At 36.0% G+C, this 22,356-nt stretch overlaps 1 protein-coding gene and 1 pseudogene across 1 annotated transcript in view; both read left to right on the forward strand.

Moving 5' to 3' along the window:
- The window catches only part of LOC104586711 (diacylglycerol kinase 4-like), a 42,293-nt gene extending 35,430 nt beyond the window's left edge, over positions 1-6,863 (forward strand). Inside the window, exons 12-13 of the mRNA XM_088893904.1 lie at positions 443-559; positions 6,382-6,863. Of these exons, the coding sequence (XP_088750030.1) occupies positions 443-559; positions 6,382-6,540 (276 nt within the window). The 3' untranslated portion in view covers positions 6,541-6,863. The remainder of the gene's footprint in view (positions 1-442; positions 560-6,381) is intronic.
- On the forward strand, positions 568-6,369 carry LOC148789810 (aspartyl protease family protein 2 pseudogene; annotated as a pseudogene).
- Positions 6,864-22,356: the final 15,493 nt, after the last annotated feature.

A 22,356-nucleotide genomic window follows, 5' to 3' on the forward strand; every position in this document is an offset into this window, starting at 1 on the left:
TTATTCCATATTTCTACATTCCATAATGTTTCCACCATGTCTATAATTTTTAAAATATTTCCAATATTTATGACATTTCTTTCATTTTTCCTACATTTGGATAACTGACATTTCCACCAATACTGATATTAAACCTTGTTAGAAACTAAACATTAGATCTAATATTTGAGAATTTACAGGGGCAAGCTCCTTGTAATGAATTCTAAATTATCGATAGAGTCATTGGTTTTAAACAGAGCTACTATATAAATGGAAAGTTATATTACCAATATAATACAGTATTTCTAAACCATGACTAGTATCTTAGACAACTAGGGAACAGATAATCCTTTTATTGTTATTACCATATAGTTCCATGAATTGATATTGGCTAGAAATAGTGTTACTCTGTCTTTGTGTTTGTGTGTGTGTTTTAGATGACTGAAATTTGTGTACTTTTCAGAGAGGCTTTGTTGAAGCTCACGTGGATGATGGCCTTCTTGAGGTCTTTGGCTTAAAGCAAGGATGGCATGCTTCATTTGTTATGGTTGAGCTCATCACTGCAAAACATATTGCTCAGGTGCCACTATTGAACTTTTTTCTTAACAGTAATGGAAATTTTTTCATCAAAATAAAAATAGATTATAGGAGCTGGCAATAAGAACCACTGAGAACATGACATCAAAACAAGTATCACCCTGCCCGAAAAGAATTCGAAAAGAACCAATACCCCAGAAATATAACCTTTCAATCCCCAATATAAAGCATAATCCAGCATTTCGGTGGCAGCTGTTGCACCGCCTGTTACTAGTAGAAACACCACTTTGTCACACAATGATGGATTCAGTAGTTCAGTCATCTCTAACCTCTCTCACGGTAGCAAAGAATATTTACATGGTTAGGTGTTGGCAACTTGGCATTGCCTCGTAAGAATGTCTACATTGTGCTTGATACTGGCAGTGACATTGTTTGGATTCAATGCCTTCCTTGCTGGATGTTACACAGGCTGATCCAGTGTTTGATCAGAAAAAAATTTTCGTTCACTTGGTGGTGTTTCCTGCAGATCATCTCTCTCAGAGAATATATGCATTGGGATGTAGTGAGCAGCATTTCATGGACCTAGCCTTCTCTACTAGTGTCAATATGTGGCACTTGCAATGGCACCTTTGCACCAACTGAACCCACAAACTTGGGAACTTTTTAGGCAAGTTAGGGACAAGAACATACAAAGGCAACTGGCATAGGGAACTCAAAGAACTTTTTGTATTCCTCAAGTAGGGTGTAGCGGTACAACTCTAGGGATCTCTTGAATCCTCTTGGGGCTTTTGAAACTCTTCTAGAATCTTCACAAAACCTCTTCTATCTGCTCTCATTTGGTTAAGGTTCATGCCACATGCCCAAGTCAATGTCACTCTGTGACAAGCAGCTATGCCTCTATCAGGTATCATATAGTGATGGATTGTGCACTGTTGGATATTTCTCTGTGGAAAGGGTTATATTCTGAGGGACCAAAGTTGGAAATGTGGTGCTTGGGTGCGGCCACAATGATGAGGGATTGTTTGTGGGTGTGGATGGACTTCTGTGTCTCTCAGCAGGGGGAAATTGTCCTTCCCGTCTTAGGTAGCCTTCTGATTCAAGAAGAAATTCTAATATTTCCTCGTTGATTGACAGGCCGCTGTAATGGAGCTTTTATGATTGGTGTTTAGTGAGTTGGCCATGCCTTGGTTGGCTGAGTTCACTTTGATTCTTACAAACTCTAGACTGGACACTTTTTACTATATCTAACTCGCATGTATTAGTGTGAGGGATCTGTGAGTCCCTATGATTACAACCTCTTGTTCAAGATGGACTCGGCTGGGAATGGCAGAGTGATATACTCAGGGATGTCAATGACTTGGTTAAGTCGTCTGGATTATGTAACTCTTCGCAATGTGTTCCATCCTCTGGGGTGACACAGTTGAAGTGAGCATATGGTGTCGGGGAAGATGCTCAGGAAGGTAATGATGGTTATGATGCATTTCAGGGTTGGGGCCGACTTGTCATTGCCAGTAGCAAACAATCTGATATCGATTGATGGTAATAGGATTTTCTGCTTCACTTTTTCAAGGACGAGTGGGTAATTATGCACAGTTCTTGGGGAGAAGAATAGATATAATGAGATAAAGAAACCGGAGAAGTTAAGATAGGGAAAGGGAGGAGCTTCAAGTTGAACATGGGTTGGCGTTGGACTTGCTGTTGTACATTTTTTGCCAGATAGAGATATAAGGGTAAACTTGTAATTTGATACTGTGTACTCAAATTAATGGAAGGGGCCAGTAAGTATTGTAAAGAGACTGGGCCGAATGGGCCCTAACAGCCTTTCGTGTGATATCCTTTATTTTATCTTTTATTTTATGTTGAAGGGCCTCACTTAATGGGCCTGTTACTTGTTCTTATTTTATTTTCTTTATGTAACTGCCAAGCTGGCCGCCCACTTAAGGGTATACTTGTCATCATCAATTTTTTTAGAGATTAATAAAATAGGGTTAGAGGAGAAGGGTGATTAATTCGACTTCTTCTTCTCTTACCTCTTCTCTTCGCCATCTTCCTCTCTCATACAGTTATTCAGATCTGTTCTATTCTGCTAATCACTAAGTTTAATCCTGATATTAGATGACTGATTTACATCTTGGTATCAGAGAAGGTTCAGTTCCTCTTCCTTCTTTTTTCTTTGTTCCTGTACACTCTAAAATCAAGAGTGTATGGAGAGATAGGTTCTCTATAGTATAGAGAATCACTTGTCTAGTTGGTAGAAGGATTTGGAGAGTTTAGTTCTGGCCAGATTTTGCCAAGAAGTGATGCTGTTTTGCTGCTGCCCAAAACCCTAGCCGACTAGAGATTTTCGAGGTTACCAGGAAAGGTGAAGCTTGGGTGTGGCGCTCTGTGCTTGGAAGGTATCTTGTGATTGCTAAAGGAGGGCAGTTCGGGTTTGGAAGAGTTTGGGTTAGTCTGGTGGGTGCGGCAGTGTCTTGTCTCTTCCTCCCATCTGCTGGATGGAGCAAAACCCTAGTTTTTCAAGCACCCAAGTTCTGGTTTGACTTCAAGTAAGTTTACATAGTCAAAATTTTATGTTCTTTGATTTTTGTTTGATTAATGGAGGCATACGGAAGTGAGTTCAAGCAGGTGCCAGTTTCTGGACTTGCTTCAGTAGATTCTGTTTTGACTGGTGTTACCACAATTAAGCTAGATGGGACGAACTATCTTGCTTGGGCACAGTCTATAAAAATCTATGTTTGTAGTAGAGGAAAACTCGGGTATCTCACAGGCAGCAAGGTGAAACCCGAAGAGACAGACCCTGAATTTGAAAGATGGATGCAAGAGAACTATACTGTTATAGGATGGTTAGTCAACTCTATGCAGCCCTATATAGGCCAACACTATCTCTGGATGTCTTCGGCTAAGGAGATATGGGACAGTGTAACTGAGACCTATTCACAGAAACTGAATGTAGCCATAGCATACAAATTGAAAAGTGATGTGAAGAACCTGAGACAGGGGGAGAAGAGTGTGGCAATCTATTACTCTATACTAAAATCCCTATGGCAGGAAATTGATGTTATGGAGACAGTGGTATGGGAGAGTAAAAAGGATGCTGAAATGTATAGAAAACTAGTGGAGAGAAATAGGGTGTTTGAGTTTCTCACTGGACTCAACCCTGAGTTTGATATTATCAGACAAAACATTTTGGCCAGGGATGAGGTTACTCTTTCACAGGCATATGCTATGATAAGTAGTGAGGAGAGTAGGCGGCTAGCTTGGCAGTTACATAAAGAAAATAAAATAAGAACAAATAATAGGCCCATTAAGCGAGGCTCATCAACATAAAATAAAAGATAAAATAAAGGATATCACACGAAAGGCTGTTAGGGCTCATTTGGCCCAGTCTCTTTACACTCCCCCTCAAGCTGAGCATAGATGTCAATCATGCCCGGCTTGCTTATATAGTGTGTCAATTTCCCCCTGGGAACTCCCTTGGTCAAGATATCAGCCAGCTGCTCTTCTAATGTGATAAATGGTAAACAAACTTCTCCTGAAGAGACTCTTTCCCTTATGAAATGCCTATCAACCTCAATGTGCTTAGTTCTGTCATGTTGAACAGGATTATAGTTTAACCCAAATGTTGAGGGGGGATTTTGCAGAGGTCAATGGTCAGGTGATGTTAAAGCAACTGTCAGAAACTACATGGGTGGTTTAAATAATTTACCATAAAATTAATCTTGATCTATTTTTTTGTTGGAGTAGTCCAAGTTCTTATGTCGAAAGTTTCTTTTCAAAGTCAATTTTCTCTCCCTCCAAGAGAAGGGAGGAAATGATGTGGAGATGTGCATGTCTGGCCATTTTTCTGATCTATTTGGTAGGAAAGAGATGCTAGAATATTCAAAGATTCAACTCATTGTAAAGAAGTAATGATAGGGAGTGTGATGGTTAATGTGGCTTGTTGGGTAAATTCATGAAGATGTTTCATTCTCTTTAAGGCCCTGTTCATTTCTCAGTAAATAGAGGGTTAGAAAGTTGGACAATGGGGAAGTTGTTCCTGTTGACTAACAATCCCATGTTTGCTTTTCAGTCCCATGGGTATCACTTGGGTATCACTTACCGTAAGTGATACCCATCTTCCAGGTGGATACGTAACTTTCCCACCCGGAGGGAAGTTTCCAAAACATTATGGGATAAAATTGCCCCTTCTAATAGTGAAAATTTATGGGTAAAAATGGTATATTGTTTAACTTACCTTGGAAACACTTTTGATCAAAAAAACATGGGCAAATGCATTTACCTGGGTACGTACTAAAGTAAGTGCATATACCCAGGCAAATGACTTGGTAAAAAACGAATGGGGCCTAAATAATACTACCCGAAGTTAGGAAATAGTGGGACTATCATCTGCATCAAGCACTTAAATCTTACCCTTTTTGGAGCTCACCAGCAGCTCATATTGTCAAGTTAAATTTTGATGATTGTTGTTTATGTAATCCAAGTTGTTTGGGTATAGCCAGGAGTGTTTAGAGATAGATAAGGGAATGTTGTGGCCATCTATTCTTAGGCCTATTGGCCATGGCAACTCAATAAGTCAGAGGTGCAAAGGCTGAGAGTGGCTATACTTGATTATAAAAATCTTTTAGTTGAAGTGGATTCAAGAGTATTTTTGAATGTGAGTTTAATAATAATGAAATTTTGCTCTTGGATCTACAGACACAACAAGAGAACCACAACGTTTTGGCTAAGGAGGTGAGAACAATATTTAGATGGACAATATAATCAACTAATAGCTTAGCAGATGCACTAACTAGACAATGGAATCAATAGAAGGAAGTTATTTTGGGGGGTCATGTAAACTGATGCTAGCCTGAAGTTCTAAAGGGAGTGCTTGGCACATCTTGTACCATATCTCATTCTTTTCCAAAATTTATAAAGATCATCATTACCAATAAAATGCATTACTTTAAATAGCATTGTTTGCAGGACCTATTGGGTGTACAACTTAATAAGAGTTAAGATGTTTAACTGTTGTGCAAGGATTGAGGGTGACAAGACAGCTGAATTTGAAAGATATTACTATGGAAGGAGACTCTAAAGTTGTAATTAAATGGTTGAGGAACAACAGCAACACAATATAGCAGCATGGACAAGTAACCAAGGGGATAAATTGGCTGAGTACTGGAGCAGTTCTAGCCTTTCAATTGGCGTGAAGATCAGCAAATTCAATGGCAGATGCTTTGACTAAATAAGGAGAACAAATGTTTTGGGCCTAACTGTAATGCCATAAATTTGGGATAAGCGGCTAGTCTGACCTATATGTAGGGCCTTTGAGCTCTTAGCTTTGTACATTATTTGTTGTTTTTGAGTTTAATAAAATATTGTTACCTATAAGAAAATGAATAGCGCATTCCTTAAAACAACATTTCTACCATTCACTTTTAAAATCTCACCACTGGTAGAACCAGCTTCAGCACCCTTAGACCTTATTACTAGTGCCTCAGATCTGATACTAGGTATTCGTCATTTTTCATAGATTTACCTTTACATTTTCCCTTGAGGCCCTGAACTACCTAGGTATTGGTTCTACTGCTGCATGATTACTAGGATGTGAGAGATTCACGGTTTTGTTCTATCATTAAAAATGGTACAATTCTTTCACCATGAAATGAATTATATTATGTCATGTAATGACAATCGGTTCTTCTGCTGCACTAGAACCAAGCTGTTATTCCACATTGCTAATTGCCTATGAATTCACTTAGAGAGTTCAATTTCTATGATCTTAAAGGTTTACTGATGATTTAATTATTTCATAAATATATTAGTTGATAACTGTAATTGTTAAAAGAAGCATTTTAAAATAAATTCAGTGGTTTGTTTCAGGCTGCAGCAATTAGATTGGAAGTTAGAGGTGGCGAATGGAAACATTCTTATATGCAGATGGATGGTGAACCATGGAAACAACCAATGAGCAATCAATTTTCAACATTTGTGGAGATAAGGAGGGTGCCGTATCAATCTCTAATGATCAGGGGAGAATGATCTTGCTAGTTTGTCATCAACTCGGTTTACTACACAACAGTATCTTAGATTGTTATAATCTGGATACATGTAAAGCATTTGTTGCCAAGGGCTTGTAGTATATGGTCTGCAGAATTACTAGCTATTTGGATTATGTTATATTGAGTTCATTATTAGTGCATTCCGTGTATTTAAACTTCTTTCTACACAGCAATAAACGAACCACAGTGAACGCAAGTACCTCACCATTCTGTACGTCTATGATTCGAGGGCAAGTCTATTTCACTTTTGAGATAGATATATCAAGGCTTAATAAATGCATTCATTTTTTTTTTTCTATTTAATTTATTTGGAGTGGGATATCTTGATTCTTGAGGTTGTGGAGTTCATGATATTGGAAGAGCAATTATCGATTTTGCATGTTCACTCTACTTCAGTTGGGGCTACAAACAGAATCCCATTGTCTAAATTTGGATTTGAATTCCATTACATAAGTGGTGATTGAACTTGGATTACTAACAGTGTTCTATTTTTTGTTCCTCCATAGGAAGGGTGTTCTTTTGTCGCCAGATTGAAATCTGGGGTCCTGGGTTATGTGGGATCACTACCTGCTAAGTCCTGCTAAGTCAGTTGTCTATGGGAGGGGTGTTTTACTTAAGAGGGTTCATTTGTTCGGGTATTTAAAGAAGACAGCTTGCGAGTCCTCTCCATGAACTCCTAAAGCATTCCTTTTTGAAGGGATCTCATCACTAGAATCTCACTGCACATGTATGGTGCAAACAAGATATGTAAATAGGCAATCAAATCTGATCATAACTAAACACATCAATAATCTCTACTATTAGTAGATGTGGCAACGACGATGTGTTTACTTTTGATTGGGTTTTCTGGCCCATGTGATAAATCTTGTTTTGCGAGAGATCCACGCTCTGGTTTGACCGTTCTTGGCAAAATCAAGGATACAATAATGAGTTCTACATACATTTATGGAACTATAAAAGCTCGAAAAGTAAAAGCCATCGCAAATTATTGATTTGTGTTTATTAGAAGGATATAAGAAGGAAAGGACGACTACAGGAGAAGTTTAAAAGGTTTGAAGGCATATGCCTAATGATGCATCCTAGAGAGAGAGAGAATTAATGAGGTGGAGACACTTTGCACAAGGCTGTTGGGATTGAGGGCAAGGTTCAAAATATCGATATGCCCGATATGCCGGTGGGGGTGTACCGGGCGATATCGATAGTGTTTTCAACCCTTTTTTTTATTATTTTTTTCAAAACCGGTTCAGGGGGGGCCGGTTTAAGGCTCCTCCACCCCCTGAACTGGTCAGAACCCCGATACACCCCCTGTAGGGGCGTATTGGGAAGCCATTGGCATGATACATATCGGCCAATACGGGCCGATATGTATCGATACTTTGAACCTTGATTGGGGGTGGGTGGAGAGGAATTCAAAGAGGGTTGGATACAATTTATGTTGTTAAATGAGGGGTTTGTTCTAGAGATTACCAAGTCTTAATGAAGTGGATTCCCTGTTTACCAGAAAAAGGTGAATTCCAGATCTTGATTTGAGCAGATTTGAAATCCCTACAGGGGTGACACATTTTAGATATCAATTTCAGGCAGATTTGAAATAAATGGACCTTCCATTTCATTTTCATTCTTTAGGCTCCCATTTAATGTAAATATTTACGCCAGTTCAATTTTGTCGGCGTTTGGAATGAGTGTAAATCAAGATCGTCGTAAAATTTCACTCTGTTTCAGTTTTGTCGGTGTTTGGATGGAGTGGAGTTTTATGTCGTAAATCGATGTAAAACTTCATCTAAAGTAGATTTTACATCGTATTGATGTAAATACTACACTGATAAAATCGATGTAAAACTTTTCTTTTCTCATCATACTTTTCGAAAATCAAAACTGTCACTTTTTACAGGTTGATGTAATTGTCATTGATATACTTTTACACCAATGACCTTTTACATCAGTTCCAAACACAGCCTTAGGTTCTGTTTGGTAAGAGTACAAATATGCACAGTGCATATACAAAATGTATTTATACAGCTATTGTTCCACTCTTTTAAAACCCCTACTCTTGGTAAGCAAACATCAAACGTCCCGTAGTACTGTTGGGTTTGTAAGTTGCATCACTTAATTGGTAGACCAGTTTTAATTAAGCATGGATGTTGCAAGTGAGAAATTTGTTTTCATTTTAATTACTTGAATTTTAGATATATTATAGTTAAGATAGAAATTGAAAATTAACAAAAGTAACAATATGATTAAAAATAAACTTAAATGCTTGTAATAAATGTGCACGTGCATTGTATGTGGAAATTTTAAATTACAAAAACAATTATTATTATTAAATTTTGTCATAAATTTTGTGTTTGGTGAGAGTACAAATATGCACAGTGCATATACAAAATGTATTTATACACAGCTATTGTTCCACTCTTTTGAAACCCCTACTCTTGGTAAGCAAACATCAAACGTCTCGTAATACTGTTGGGTTTGTAAGTTGTATCACTTAATTGGTAGACCAGTTTTAATTAAGCAAGGACGTTGCAAGTGAGAAATTTGTTTTCATTTTAATTACTTGAATTTTAGATATATCATAGTTAAGATATAAATTGAAAATTAACAAAAGTAACAATATGATTAAAAATAAACTTAAATGCTTGTAGTAAATGTGCACGTGCATTGTATGTGGAAATTTTAAATTACAATAACAATTATTATTATTATTATTATTGTCATTATTATTAAATTTTGTGTTTTATTTTTGTCATAAATAAAAATGATATTTATTTTAATGATTATTTTTATTTAATATGATGAATATACAACATTAGGAATGTTTCCAAATATTTTCGACAAAATTCTGTAATTTTCATTTTTGTATTCTATATTTTTTAAATATTTATTATTCAACTATGACATCATGAGTTTCTTCGAAAAGTTGGACCATTGACCCACCATTTAGATAAGAAAATAACTTTACTTTCGGGTCAGTTTTAATTTATATATTTCATCTATATTATTTAATTATTTTTACTTATCACACTTAAACTTTGGTTGACATAATTAATATATAATTTTTTATATGTTGTTTTGATTACTTGTACTTTTTATTTTTAAAGTTTTATTATTTTATTATCATATCATCGATTAATCCATTTGACCCAAACCATAACCCACCACCCAAAAGGAAAATAGTTTGATTTCTAAGTTGATATTAAATTTTGTATTGCATTTTCATCATTGAAAAAATTATTTCTTATGTATAATACTTTTTTTTGTTCAACATAATGAATGTATAATATTAGAGATGTACCCAATATTTAATATTTTATAAATATATAATATTAGATATGTGCCCAAAATTTTTTCTATTTTTTATTTTTGTGATTCTTTGTATTTTCTATTCTTAAAAACTTTATCATTTGACTATGACATCATTTCATTTCTAGGTTGATTTTAAATTTGACATTTTATTATCATTAACAAAAATACTTATTTCATTTCATACTTATTTTTGTTTAGTATAATGAATATACAACATTAGAGATATGCCTAATTCTTTTATTTGTGTTATATATTTTATATATTTTAATTTATTTTATTTAATTATGGTATTATTTATTAATCCATTCGATCCCAAATGGTTGAATTGCTTACCCACCACTAGGAAGGAAGAAAATGTTTGTTTTTAAATTATTTTTTCAAAATATTTATTTTTATATCATTAAAATTAATATTGTGGATTTAATTAGTAGAATTTAATGATGAGAAAAATATATCTTAAATATAAGATTTAATGAGAGAATATACCTTGGATATGAGATTTAATGAGGAAATAGGAAAATAGTTTTATTTCCATCATTAATAAAAGCATTTCTTATCTGTCATACTTATTATTGTTTAATACGTCGAATATATGATGCTAAAAATGTTTCCAAATTTTTTAATTTATTATATATATTTTTTGCATTTTATTTATTTTTGAAGTTTATTATCTAATTGTGGCAACATGGACTAGACCATGACCCAATCTGAATTCAAATCAAGTCTTATTTTGTTGGATTCAAATACCCCCTATCAGATTGTTAGGGTCGGAGATCCTACTTCAATACATGTGGAAAGATTTGAGAGATCTGTTGGAACCAAAACTGAAGATGTCGACTTGGCTTGGTCCTTCTACATTACTAACTCACCTTAGTTGCTCCTTTGCGTGGGGACTGGGCTCTTGTCTAACTTCGATTTGGGAGAGGCCCATGCTCCTTCAAGACAAGAATACTAAGTATTTTCTTTGAGTTTCCTCTTACCTCCCTTTTACCTACCCATCTCTAATGATATTAATTGTGTCCACTAGGGGGTATTTATAACCGAGACCACCCCCCTTTCCTTTGAGTTCACATTTGTGCCCCACAACCTCCCACAGCACATCCCCGCCGTGTATTGGAAACATCTTCTGATGATGTATCAGAAATGATGATGTCATCATCGGAAGATGTTCTCAATACAAGGCGGAGATGTGCTGTGGGACGTTGTGGGGCATAGATTTGAACTCCTTTCCCACATTGGAGAGAAATGTGGATTCCAGGTTCCATTATGCCTAGTCACCTCTAGAGATCCCCCTTATCTAAAATCATTACTTCTTGTCCCACACGTTATTCTAGTTTAGTGACTAACAATTCCCGTCTTGATGCAACCACGTTGCATTAATTTCCTTCATAAATGTACGCCACCAACCCCTTGTCCCCAACCCGCTGAGACCAGATTTGCTCCTCACACAGGGCGCCACACACCGACCTCACATGCACATCCTACCATGCATTGGGAACATCTCTCGTACTTATAAGTTATTATTCATGGGAGATGTTCCCAATACACGGTGGATGTGCCTGTGAGGCACCCCTTGTGGGAGGAGCAGATCTCGTTCCCAACCTACTAGACCTTACCCGGTTTGCCATGTTTCGAGGTACCTTGTGCCATTAAGCATGGTATTTATGGTGAAAGACCAACTTGATTCGATACTAAGGCAGGATAATGGGATTGAGGGGCGAACTGCCACCCCAACATGCTTAATCGCACAAGGTACCTGCTAGGCCTTACCCGGTTTGCCATGTTTTGAGGTACCTTGTGCGATTAAGCATGTTGGGGTGGCAGTTCGCCCCTCAATCCCATTATCCTGCCTTAGTATCGAATCATGTTGGTCTTTCACCATAAATACCATGCTCATGAGTCACATCGAGTTTTATTGTTGTATATATATGTGTGTTGATAAAAATAGTTGAAGAAATATTTGTGTTTTTTAATTTGTTAAATTTTATATACCTATGGGTAGTTAAATCAAATTGGATCAGATTCGAATATCCAACATCCTTAGCGGATTCTAATTTGAATTAGCCTTTGTGATATCCAATCAGATCAATTGGATATAGGATTTATATTATCAGATCAGATACAAATATACTCCAATTTTACTCCAATCCAATATGTTTTCATCCCTAATCCCAACCATATGGGGTCGACTACATGAATCCTATTTTGCCATTCTGCTCTATTTAAAGTCTTATCCATTGTTAAATTATTAGTGCTTAAATCATTTCTTGCTACTTCTACCCTTATCCTTTTTGGTCTACTCATTACAACGTCTATTCATCCTCTTCAATAGCCAACTTTATTTTTCATTTTTTGAATTAAGAGAATACACACTGTGTAGGCCCACTTTTGGTTTCTTCTATTAATCCCCTAATATAATGCTCACAAATTTAATTCCTTTATGTTCCCATTATAGGTTAAAGGTTGCATTTGGCACACAAGAAAAGTAACTTATTGGACTTTTAGAAAGGACCTTTTACAAATTCATTATCTCTAATAATAAGATTTGGATGTGGGTGTTGACAGTCCACTTGTGTTTTTGAATAGAAATAAGCACGAAAAGAGAAAAAAATGGGAGATAACAAAAAAGAGAAGAGAAAAGAAAGAACAGATGGAGATAATGAAAAGGGGTGTAGTAAGTTGTGGTCTTGCTGCCCCATCATTAGCATTTATATGTTTATAATAAACAATTACAAAGATAAGTATACCCTTGCTTCCTAGAACATAAAGAACATGAATATAAGATGGGACCACAGAGAAACAATTAGTGTTCTGTGTTCCTACACCCTCCCTCAAGTTGGGAATAGATATTTATCATTCCAAACTTGCAAAAACATGTATCCAACTTGGTCCTTACAACACTTTTGATGAAGAGATCAACAAGTTGCATATCACATGTAACATAAGGAAAGGAAACTTCTTGAGAAGCTACTCTTTTTCTAATGAAATGTCGATCCACCTCAAAGTGATTGATTCTATGATGCTGTATTGGATTGAGAAATCTTAATAGTAGCTTGATTATCATGATAGAATATCAAGGTTTTTCATACTCAATTTCCGATTCCTCATGAAGGGATTTCATCCACAATACTTCAGACACACACCATTATCCATGGATTTGTACTTTGCCTTTGCACTAGAATGGTCAATAATATTTTGTGTTTTACTTCTCCATGAAACAAGGTTTCCTCTAAGGAAGGTACAATACCCAGAGGTGGATCTTCTATCACCAACACATCAGACCCAATCAGCATTTGTGTATCTTATGACCATTATTCTTATAAAGTATACCTTTGCTTGGATATCTTTGCAAGGATCCTCTCAACTAAGGGTGAATTCTGTTGGGCCCTTACAACAATCTCCCATAGGGTAAAACTACAAAGTGTTTGAAATTACAACCAAGAAAAATCTAATAACAACAAAAATAACGAAATCCAAGCAAAGACAAATAAAAATAAGCACCACCAATTACACAAAGAATTATGTGGTTCTACCTTACTGCCTACATCCACGGGAGATACCTTGTGGCTTGCAACCAAACCAACCCTTGACCCATGTACACTTGTTCTCCTTTTCTTCCCTTAACTCAAAAAACAAAAACAAGAGAAAAACTCCACTCTTACACCAAGAGCACCCTCTTTCTTTTTTTCCTCTCCATTTTTCTTTCACCAATAAGAAAATGAGTAAACTTCTCTCCAAAAAACCTAACCCTACATACAAAAGAATGCTTTTTATATGTAAAACCCTCTTTAAAATAAAGAGGGACCACAACAACCGTTAGATTAAAAATAATTCAATGATTGAAAAAATAAGACACAACCTCAAAAATCTCCATCTTGGCTTATTTTTCAACCACCTTGGATATCTACTGTTTGCGCCTCCACTTGTTCACAAATACCACAAACCACTATTGGCCCTATAAAACACCACCTACTCATTACTTAAACCACTCTATCTTAATTCCACTTGGTTCAAAAAAAAATGGCCAATGTACATGTGTAACTACACCCGAGCCAACAATCCTATTCATTCCTAGAGAGGGACCTCGATCAATCCTCTCTCTGAATAAGAATATTCCTCTCACCATCATTTGTACTTTAGAAACTTATAGCTCTTGTCTCCATTCTATCTGCGAAAGATACTCTTAGTGTGGTCACATTACCTTGTGCACTTTGTTTCCAACATCCCATCAAGGCCATGGGAATCACTATCCTTTTCAGATAATACGAACCTTTGCATTTTTCTCCCTTCATTAGGACCATACGGCTGCATATGATTTTCATGAATCCACTTGTAACAAAGACCTTACAACCATTGGAATCTAACTGCCTCAGTGATATTAGATCCTAAGCATTTTGGGACAAATGCCACACCACCCAAAGTGCAAACTACTCCATCAATCATTTAGATTCCATTGTCCCAACACTCGTGATGTTATACATAGATCCATCACTCAAGGAGAAAACACTTGTTTTCTCTTGGAATATATCAAAATATTCTTTCGATGAAATTTTCACACTTCTTGATTCATCCCTATCCCTTTTTCGTGTGGGACAATCTTTCATTATGCGACCAAATTCCTTGCATCTTGTAACACTATACTTTTCCCTTTTCCCTGGCCTTGGATGTAGACCTACCACTCTCAAATCCCTTGTTAGATGACTTCTCTTTCCAATCTGTTCCCTATGTAACCAATGCAAAATCCTACCAACTGTCATACTTGGGCTTCCTCCTAACCTCATTGGATATAAGAGATGTAGTGACTTCTTCCAACTTCATTGTATCTTTCCCATAAAGAAATGTTGTCACCAAATTTTTATACGAATCAAGAAGCAAGGTAAGAAGAAAAAGAGCCTTGCTTTCTTGCTTCACCTTGACATCAACATTCCCTAATTGATCCAAGATGCTATTGAGCACATTTAGGTGTTCTAAGAGATTCCCAACTTCTACCATCTTCGTCCCGTACAACTGTTGCTTTAGATATAACTTTATGGTTAAGCTTTTCCCTAAATAAATTTTCTCCAGCTTGTCCCACAACTCTGATGGAGAATCTTCCTCCATAACGTTATCAGCCAAGAGCAATCAAATTGTACTAACACTCCTTAACTCGATGTCCTCCCAATCAACATCTTTTATGTTTTCTAGCTTCTTATCCTTTCCCTTCAATGCTCTAGCCAAGCCTTGTTGAACCAGGTTGTCCTTTACCCTCCTTTGCCATAAGCTAAAGCTACCTTTTCCATCAAACTTTTCAATCTGGAATTGAAAACCTGTACCTTTTATTACCATTATCTTTTGAGCAATTTCACAAACACATTGTGAACACCAACCTAAGAGCTCTGATAACACTTTGTTAGGGTCTCACGACAATCACCCACAGTATAAAACCACAAATTATATATTTTAAATAGCAACCAAGAAAAATAAAATAGAATAGAAAATAATAAAATCCAAGCAAAGACAAATAAAACTAAACACTACCAAGAACACAAAGAATAATGTGGTTCGCCTTACCACCTACATCCACAAGAGAGACGGAAACTACTATTCACTATGAAAGAAAATGAGAACACTACTATCTCTTGAGCAATTTCACAAACACCTTGTTAACACCAACTTGAGAGCTCTGATACCACTTTGCTGGGGCTTCACAATATTTACCCATAGGATAAAACCACAAAGTATTTGAAATAACAACCAAGAAAAATTCAATAGCATAAAAAATAATGAAATCCAAGCAAAAACAAATAAAAATAAGCACTACCAAGAACATAAAGAATTACGTGGTTCGCTTTACTACCTACATCTACAGGAAAGACAAAAATTTTTCTTCACTATGAAAGAAAATGAGAAATAATACGGGTACCTTGTGGTTTGCAACCCAAACCAACCCTTAACCCATGTACACCTATTCTCCCTTTTCTCTCTCGACCTAAAGAACAAAAATAAAAGAAAAACTCTACTCTTACACCAAGAGCACCATTTTTCTCTTCCTCTCATTTTTTCTTTCTCCAACAAGAAAAAGAGTAAACTTCTCTAAAAAAAAAGTAACCCTACATACAAAAGAAAGCTTTTATATGCAAAACCCTCTTTAACCTAAAGAAGGACCACACCAACCGTTAGATTAAAAATAATCCATTGGTTGAAAAATAAGACCCACCCCCACAGATTTGAGCATGGTCAAGCCAAGTATCTAGGTATTTGATCTTGACTTGCCAAATGAATGTTAAACTCGAGCTTGATTTGAGCTAGAGACTTGAGATCAAATTTGAGTTGGCTTAATAGCCCATATGTTCGAGCTCAGCTTAACTTGAGCTCGATTGTGAGCCAAGCTTCCTATAAAAATATATATTTTTTATTTTACATACAAAAAGTTAAGAATTATAAAAATTATTTATTATAATACATATAAAAATAAGATTTTAAAAATTATTTATTAATTAATAAATGTAAGTATGTAAGTAAGTATGTATGTATGTATGTATGTATGCTCAAGCTTGGCTCGAAGCTTGGTTTAAACCAACCCAAGTTGAGCTTTTCACGAGCCTAGCTTACATATATAGCTTATGGAAGGTAGGATTTGTTTCCACCCGTACTCTCAACATTAATAACATTAATGTAGATGTTATTAATGTAGTGACTAACAACATTAATAACATAAGAAATATCTAGTTGTCAAACAATGATAAAGTAGTTTCCCAACTAACCGCTAAAACATAGCTTTGTCTCAAAGAGGTTCACCATCTTCTACACTAATCTTATGATTCTACTCAATACGTGTATGAGTAGGATTAATGTTGGAATGGTTAGAATCCATCATATGGATGGCCGAACCATGCTAGATAGCTGGGCAAATTTCAAAAATTTTTCTAACCCATCACGGGAACTGATTTCCCAATGATTTTGAAAATTGAATTTTTCGGATTGATCTTGCACTGAACCGGATAATATTTGAAACCAAATTGAAAGCAAATTATACTTAACATAGAGACTACAAATCGTAGTTCCCAGAATGAATGTTCACGTCCAATATCAGTCCCAAAATCACCTCCAATTGAAGATGGCGTAGTGTATGGGAGAAGCCGGTTCAACAACAATGTTTTCAACAAAGCTACTATCCAACTTGCTCGGATCAAATGGGATGTGTGAGCCTGATTTCTCCAACGCTTTTTTTTTAGGAAAAACTAATAAAAATCAGTTCTTGAAAAGGCTAGGTAGTGATAGGGTTTCTAGGAGAGAAGAGAGAAGAGAGAAGAGAGAAGAGGAGAGAGCAAGAGAGTGAAGAGAACAAGTTCTATTTGCCCTCTTCCTCTTAACCCCTTTAATATGGAGCACTCTCCAAATCTAATTAGGAGATTATCTAAATATGATTTGGATCTGGACTCTTTTAAGAGATAAGCATTATCCTCTTAAGAGAATATGTGCTCCATACTCAGAACCATGCCCAGTTTTGATCCACAAGTTGCCATGTGACAACTTAAGTAATCTTATAAGTAATGGGCCTTTGGCCCATTTTCTTCAAAGGTTCACGTCCCTAGGTATTGCATGGACACTGTGGGCCTGATATTGTATAGCATGGGACCTCACAAAGGTTTCACACAAGTCCATGAGGGTTTGGCCCCACCTTTGAAAGAGGTTAGGCCGAATTCACTGTTCAAGGCAGTAAACCCTTGAGCCAATCAACATTGGCTCAGTCTGGGCCCAACATTTACACCTAAATGATCATTGGATTCAGCCTCCCTATGAAGACCCAATGATAATGGACTTATGCGAGATAAAGCCCATCGGGTAAGCAACCCTATAATGGTCTCTTACAATTAACCTCTTGGCCCATAATGATCACAATAATGCCTGATAGGGAAGGACCTCTCTCCTAACTGTAAGGTGCAGTGTCACACTCTCTACTCAGATGGATTGTAGGATTAAAACCTTTTGCAAACATTTTTCATAAAATAGTGGTATAACATATAAATACATTTTGCAAAATCAGATTTCAAATACAATTGAAATCCATTGCCGATAGTTTGTAAACCCTGAGATTCACTTTGCCCGACAAAGGGGCCAATCCTATCACTATGATCACCTACTCAGGTGATTTCTCAAACTGCCCCAACATGCCTAGATATTTGACCCCATTTCACTAGTTGGCATATCAAAGGCAACTCATTCCAACACCTAATGTATTACCATAATCAAGTCTGGGGTTATGTATAACTTTCCAGTTTTTCCCATCTATCTCCAAGGTCCAAGACAATAATTGGAAATTGGTCTGGGCTCAGTGCTTCTTGCAAACACCCACTGGCTGTGCTTGAGCTCTAACCCTAATAGCTGAGACAAGTTGCTCCAACTATTTGGTAGCACACCAATGTCAATATTGTTAGGATAAATTCCCCAAGTCTATCCAATGGCTGAGAACTTTCTAAACTAATACGAGTCTCTTAAGTGTCCAGTTTAAGGGGGTAATACACAAAAAACATACCAATATGAGTATAAAACAACAATGTACTTTATTTATTTACAAATAAATGTTCATGTACATCAATCTGATTGGAGCTAAGGGCATACCCTACCTAACACTTAACTCATAATTTCCCAATTTTCTCTAAAAGGTCAAGGACATATTTCCTTTGGGAAACAAAAGTACCATGTTTAGTTTTAGCCACTCCAATTCCCAAAAAATAATGTAAGTCACCTATGTCTTTTGCCTCAAACTCCTTGTTAAGTAACTGCTTAAATGAATCAATATCACTAATGTCATTACCAGTCACCACACAATATCATCAGCAAATATTGCAAATAAAATCAAGGAAGGACTAACCTTCTTAATGGAAAGGTTTTGATGTGATTGAGCTTGTACATATCCAAACTTCTCTAAGGAAAGTCTAAAAATGTCAAACCATGCCCTTGGAGATTGTTTTAAATCATATAGATCCTTTTTCAACTTACATCTTTTTAGCATTTGTATTATAAAACCCAAGGGATAGTTCCATATATATTTATTCCTGTAGATCACCATTGAGAAATACATTTTTAACATCCATTTAGAATAGTAGCCATGAGAAATTTGCAGCAAGAGACAATAGGACTCTAATAGTATTCATCTTGGCTACTAGTGCAAAGATCATAAAATAATAAATCCCATAAGTTTGTGTAAGACCTTTTGTCACTAGTCGGGCCTTGTATTTTCCAAATATGTCATCTGCATTGTACTTCACTGTAAACACCTATCTACATTAAACTAGTTATTTTCCTTCTAGTTGATTTACAAGCTCTCATGTGTTGCTTTTAAAGAAAGCATCCATCTCTATTCTCATTACTTCTTTTCACTCAGGTACCACCAGGGCTTCCTGTACTATTTTGGGTATGGGTACAACAGTAATGGAAGCTAAAAATTAGTTACATGATGATGGAAGATGGTTATAAGAAGGGAACCATGAGATGCAAATGAGCAGTAAATGAGGTGCAACAATGCTTCCCTTTGTGAACTACAATAAGAAGGTCAAGGTCATCCAAGGGAGACGAAGGTTCAATGATGATAGTAGTGGATAGAGGGACTATAATACTAGAATTTGGTATCATGGAGGTGACTAGAACTAGCTTGGATTGCTCATGACCGGAACCGACTTGCCTCCACTGTCGTTTGAGAAACACCCTCAACTCTCTGAACTTGTGATAATTCCCTTCACTACAGTCCCTTTCTGTGAATGGAATAGGTAATGAGACTTCTAGAGAAAAGATACCATATTCACTACTCTTTCCATGAGTTGAAATCCTGTGATAATAAGGCACATACTCAAAAAAGATAACATGCATAGACACAAAACGAGTCCCAAAGACAAGATCATAATAGCAATACCTCTTTTGAGTTGTGCATGCCTAAGAAAGATGCATTTAACTACCTTAGGATCAAATTTAGAATGACTAGGCCTGAGGATTTAAATATAACAAGTGCACCCAAAATTCTTAAGTAGAATGGTGAATTGGTCTTTGTTAGGATACAATAGGTTAAAAGGTGCTTTCATGTTTGAGACTCATGAAGGAACCATGTTGATGAGATAGACAACTGTATGGATGGCATAATACTTCTAGTAACCTCGAAGATGTGCCTATTCTTTCTTTCACCTACTCTATTTTGTTGAGATGTATAGGGATAAGTATTTTGATGGATAATTCCATGCTCAAGGAGATATGAGACTAAAGCCCTGTTCGCTTTTTGGTAAGTTATTTACCCAGGTAAATACACTTATCTGGGTAAATCTTTCCTAGGAAACACTTACCTGGGTAAGTGCATTTACCCATGTTCTTTTATTTTTCATTCAAATAAGACAATGACCATTTTAGTCATAAAAATCCATTATTACAAGGGGCATTTTTGTCCCATTCAAGTGTTGGCAACTTTCCCCAAGGTGGGAAAGTTAATTACCAACCTAGGAGATGGGTATCCCAAGAAAATAAACTTTCCCTGGTCCCCACATAAATCTAAAAAAAGAACATGGGTTTTTTGGTCAATGGGAATCAAAATCCCATTAACGAACTTTCGCCCGTCTCAAAATCTAGGAAAAGAATGCCCCTAATGGTTTTTCAAAATACTCATTTGCACTATTAGATCTAAAATTTTGATTCTAATTCCAAACTAGTTTAAAACCATTTGATGAAAGAGACTAGTCATGGTAAGGATTTCATCTTGAGAATGCATAAAATAAATCCAAGAAAATAGGAATAATCATAAAAAATTATAATAATAGGAAATATCTTTATTCCCCCTAGCAATAATATGATATGGTTCTCAAACATTGGTCTGCATAATTCCGAAAGGAATAGTATTTCCTTTATTACTACGTAAATAAGTTAATCCATAATTCTTTTCCAATTCATAACTCTTCCATCTCAAACTTGACACTTGGACTGATTCGTACAACTTAGGAAACAATCTTCAAAGACACAAAATATAAATGACCTAACCAATTATGCCAAGGCATAATCTTACTCATAGATTGAGAAATAAAAGACCTCCCAACTCCTTTATGCCTTCTTGGTGGATGCTCAAGTAGGTTAATTCCGTTCGTTTCACGGACAGTCCTAATCACTTTCATTGTCACCAAATCCTAGAAAACACAATGATCAAGAAAAAAAGGTCAATGAGCAATTCTAATTCTTAGTAATACTACTAGTTGAAAGCATATTAGTACTAAACTTAACGACATGAAGAACAAAGAATAAAGACATGGCATCAGACACTCTAATGTCTTCTTTGCCAAAAGTAGGAACAAGAGAACTATCAGTAATAAATACTTTATCTCTGCTAGAGGACGAGAAATAGGTGGTAAATAAAGATAATAAATTATTCGTATGGTCAGATGTAGTCAAATTTATAACCAAAAAAAATTCTAGTATTGCCTAGGGAAGAAGCATGGTAGGTAACAGCCCTTGTACTTGAGTGAGTAGTTGACTGCTGAGATGGTCCTAAAATATCTGCCTCACTTTCCAATTGAGTCAAGGCAGTTCAGACAAAGAACATCTAGGTATGTGGATCTTGTACTTGTAGAAGATGGTCCATCAATGGTAACAACTAACACACCTTGAATATTCCCTTCTTGTCCTCCTTCCTCATATCTTTCTCTTTATCACCATCATACTTCGCTTTTACTACTGCTAAGACTAATTTCATAGGTGGAAATTTGTAACATAACCTTCCTCCTACTTTCTCATTGTAAAGTAGATAATAGGCCTGAGATAGAGTAACAAGAGACTCAGACACCCTATTTGTCTCCACTAACTTCTTGTGTATTGCAGAATCCTTTTGGCTCTCCCAGTTAATTGTCTCTAAGTAATCAATTTCATGTCATAAAGTCCTCTAGAGAACTAAACATATACAAGTTTTCCCCTATTTAAGATTGTTTATTTCACTCTTCAACTCATAAGTCTTAGCAACATTCAAAGACTAAGAGTAAGTCTCCTTCATAATTTCCTACATTTCCTTAGTTGTTTTCACCCACAAATTTTTGCTAATGTGAGGTTGTATGGAATAACACAACCAATTCATCACTAAATAATTTTCTTAAACCCACTTGACAGGAGTCGGCATTATTTTTTTGTATCTCCAATTACATACCCTAGTTTTTAGGAATGGCAACAAGGCAGGTTTGGGGTGGAGATCATAATCCCCGTCCCCGACCTCGATTATAAAAGTAACCCCCGTCCTCGTCGTCGATCACCGTTGGGGATAAATTTTGTCCTCCATCCCTAATCCCCGACGGGGATGGGTTCCCCACGGGGACCCGAATCCTTGAATTTTTTTTTACAAATAACAGTATTTATTTGAAAAATAAATTTACTTAAAATAAATATTTTAAATTATAAATAATTTTTAAATATGTTTTGATATATATAATATAAAAAAGATAATAATATATATTTAATATATATAATATAAATAATATAAATAATATAATAATAA

The sequence above is a fragment of the Nelumbo nucifera genome, chromosome 8 (genome assembly GCF_055504915.1).
Source record: "Nelumbo nucifera cultivar China Antique chromosome 8, China Antique-T2T, whole genome shotgun sequence".
NCBI lineage: Eukaryota > Viridiplantae > Streptophyta > Magnoliopsida > Proteales > Nelumbonaceae > Nelumbo > Nelumbo nucifera.